Source organism: Sinocyclocheilus anshuiensis, unplaced genomic scaffold (genome assembly GCF_001515605.1).
Source record: "Sinocyclocheilus anshuiensis isolate Anshui unplaced genomic scaffold, SAMN03320099.WGS_v1.1 scaffold122, whole genome shotgun sequence".
NCBI classification, from domain to species: Eukaryota; Metazoa; Chordata; class Actinopteri; order Cypriniformes; family Cyprinidae; genus Sinocyclocheilus; species Sinocyclocheilus anshuiensis.
In genome coordinates this window covers 14,131-16,278 of record NW_015544153.1, presented here as the reverse complement: position 1 = coordinate 16,278, position 2,148 = coordinate 14,131, and the positions used below count along the sequence as shown (strand labels likewise).

At 35.4% G+C, this 2,148-nt stretch overlaps 1 protein-coding gene across 1 annotated transcript in view; it reads right to left on the bottom strand.

The window, feature by feature from the left end:
- Positions 1 to 1,585, bottom strand: part of LOC107695243 (neurogenic locus notch homolog protein 2-like) — a 47,929-nt gene extending 46,344 nt beyond the window's left edge. The window contains exon 1 of the mRNA XM_016495051.1: positions 1,471 to 1,585. Coding sequence (XP_016350537.1) covers positions 1,471 to 1,574 — 104 coding nt within the window. The 5' untranslated portion in view covers positions 1,575 to 1,585. The remainder of the gene's footprint in view (positions 1 to 1,470) is intronic.
- Between the last annotated feature and the right edge of the window lie 563 nt (positions 1,586 to 2,148).

Genomic DNA, 2,148 nt, shown 5'->3' with positions numbered 1-2,148 from the left:
ATATTGTTGCTCTTTTGTTAGTTTTGACTGCTTTTATTGTCCTCATTTGTAAGTCGCTTTGGATAAAAGCGTCTGCTAAATGACTAAATGTAAATGTAAATTTCACAAATCAATACAAAGTTGAATAATAAAATAACGGAATAAAACGCAACATAAAAAGTAACTGTTTAAAAGTTAATAAATACACAACTGAAACCTCCATTAAGATTTGAGGTAGATGTGGAGGATTATTTGTATGAACAATGAGTGTGATTAGTCTGTGGTTTTATTATGTCTATCTTGCTCAATCTGAAACTGTGCTAAAAGCTTGACTCATCTGCTTTCCTGGCAATATTTGTTGTGAAAATTCACAAGGTCGCAACTTTTGGTTACAAATTACCAACACTGGGAAATATGACTTCATTCCATCGAAGCCAAGGAATTCCTAGTAAGAATTCAGCTGAAGTCTCAAATGATTTTTGAAGGTTGTGTCCTCGGTGTGGTGCTGAGGTAAGCTTTCTGTGCATTCCTGTCCTGATTTACCGCAAGGCCGATCTTTACCATTAGATGTGGTTAGGGGTGTGCGATATATATCGTCTGCGATAATATCGTAATTTAAGGTACCAGCACAATAACACACTCAGCAAAATATCGTCTAATTATCGTTATCGATAAAATCCCATAAAATATCGAGATATAATTTTTTGTCAATATCACACACCCCTAGATGTGGTTTCAATTTCTTTGTAATTTTCACCTTGTTAAGCCTGGAGATCTGGCAGTAGGAACGTATTTATTGCAACCCAAACCGCAAAAAATTGTCAAGGTAAGACATGCGGAATTTGTGAAATATGTTTCCGTGGCTGTGGACTGTATGAAGAGGATTCATTCAATGATGGGAAAACAGTCCCTCTGTGTTTCACAGCCCATAGAAATGTAACATGATAGGTTTGTTAGCAAGTGTTTATTTTGGGCAAAACAATAAATGTAACCCTCAATCATACGGCATAAAAAGTACAATTACAAGCTGCCACAAGCAACGTTCAATGGACAATAGCAGTAAAGGAACCGGCATTTAACAGTGAGGGGAACTTGTGTGTCTGTGTGTGTGTTTAAACTTTGAACAACAAGATTTGGATGCATTTTACCGTTTTTCCACTCCAACTGTTACTCGTCTTTTTTGAATACGCTTTGCATAGTTTTTCATACAGTCAGAGATGGTTTTAAATGCACCGCAAAAACGCACATGCACACATAAAAAAGCAATCATTAAGACCTACACTTCTCCGTGTACCGTAAGAGGACTCCAACTTTATCAGGAGAGCATATTTGGCAATATTGAATACTTAGGGTGACCTAATTTCATTATTTCTTTGGAGAAATTAAGTTAGGCAATGCAGCTTTGTGCAAAACAGTCTCGACGCTGGATTTTTCTGGTTCTCACTGAGCCTCAGACAGTGGAGTTTAAATCTGAGAGTGGTCCTGGCTTACCTGCAGTAGCCTGTTCCATTGTGGAAAGTGGCACAGGAAGCATTGTTCACACAGGGCTTCACGGGGTCCACACACTGCAGAGCTGTGAAGAAACATGAACACATCAGATCATGACTGGCTCCGTTAAGATCACATCAAGTGCTGTGCAAAAACCGATAACAGTACAAATTCTAAATTAATACAATTTAATCATTATATAGCTGTGCCAGTGTTTATTCTCACCTGTTAAAATCACTTCAACTCAAATTAATATTTCGGGTTAATTTATGTACAGGTTAATTTGGGATAATTTATTATATGCACTACTGTTCAAAAGTTCGGGGTCACTAAGATTTTTATTAATTAAATTAATAAGAAATCAATGCTTTGAGATTGAGCAATAAATTGATCTCTGTCAAGAAATTCTATGTCAAATAAATGCTCTTCAAAGGATCCTGTGGAAAATGTATCACAGTTTTCACAAAAATAAGTTTTCAACATTGACAATATAAGAAATTTTTCTTGAGCACCAAATTAGCATATTATAATAACTTCTGAAGGATCATGATGTGACACTGAAGACTGGAGTAATGGCTACTGAAAATTAAATTTGCCATCACGTGAATACAGTTAATCTTAAATATATTAAAATAGAACACATTTTAAATTTATTTTACCATATTACTATTTTTTACTGAA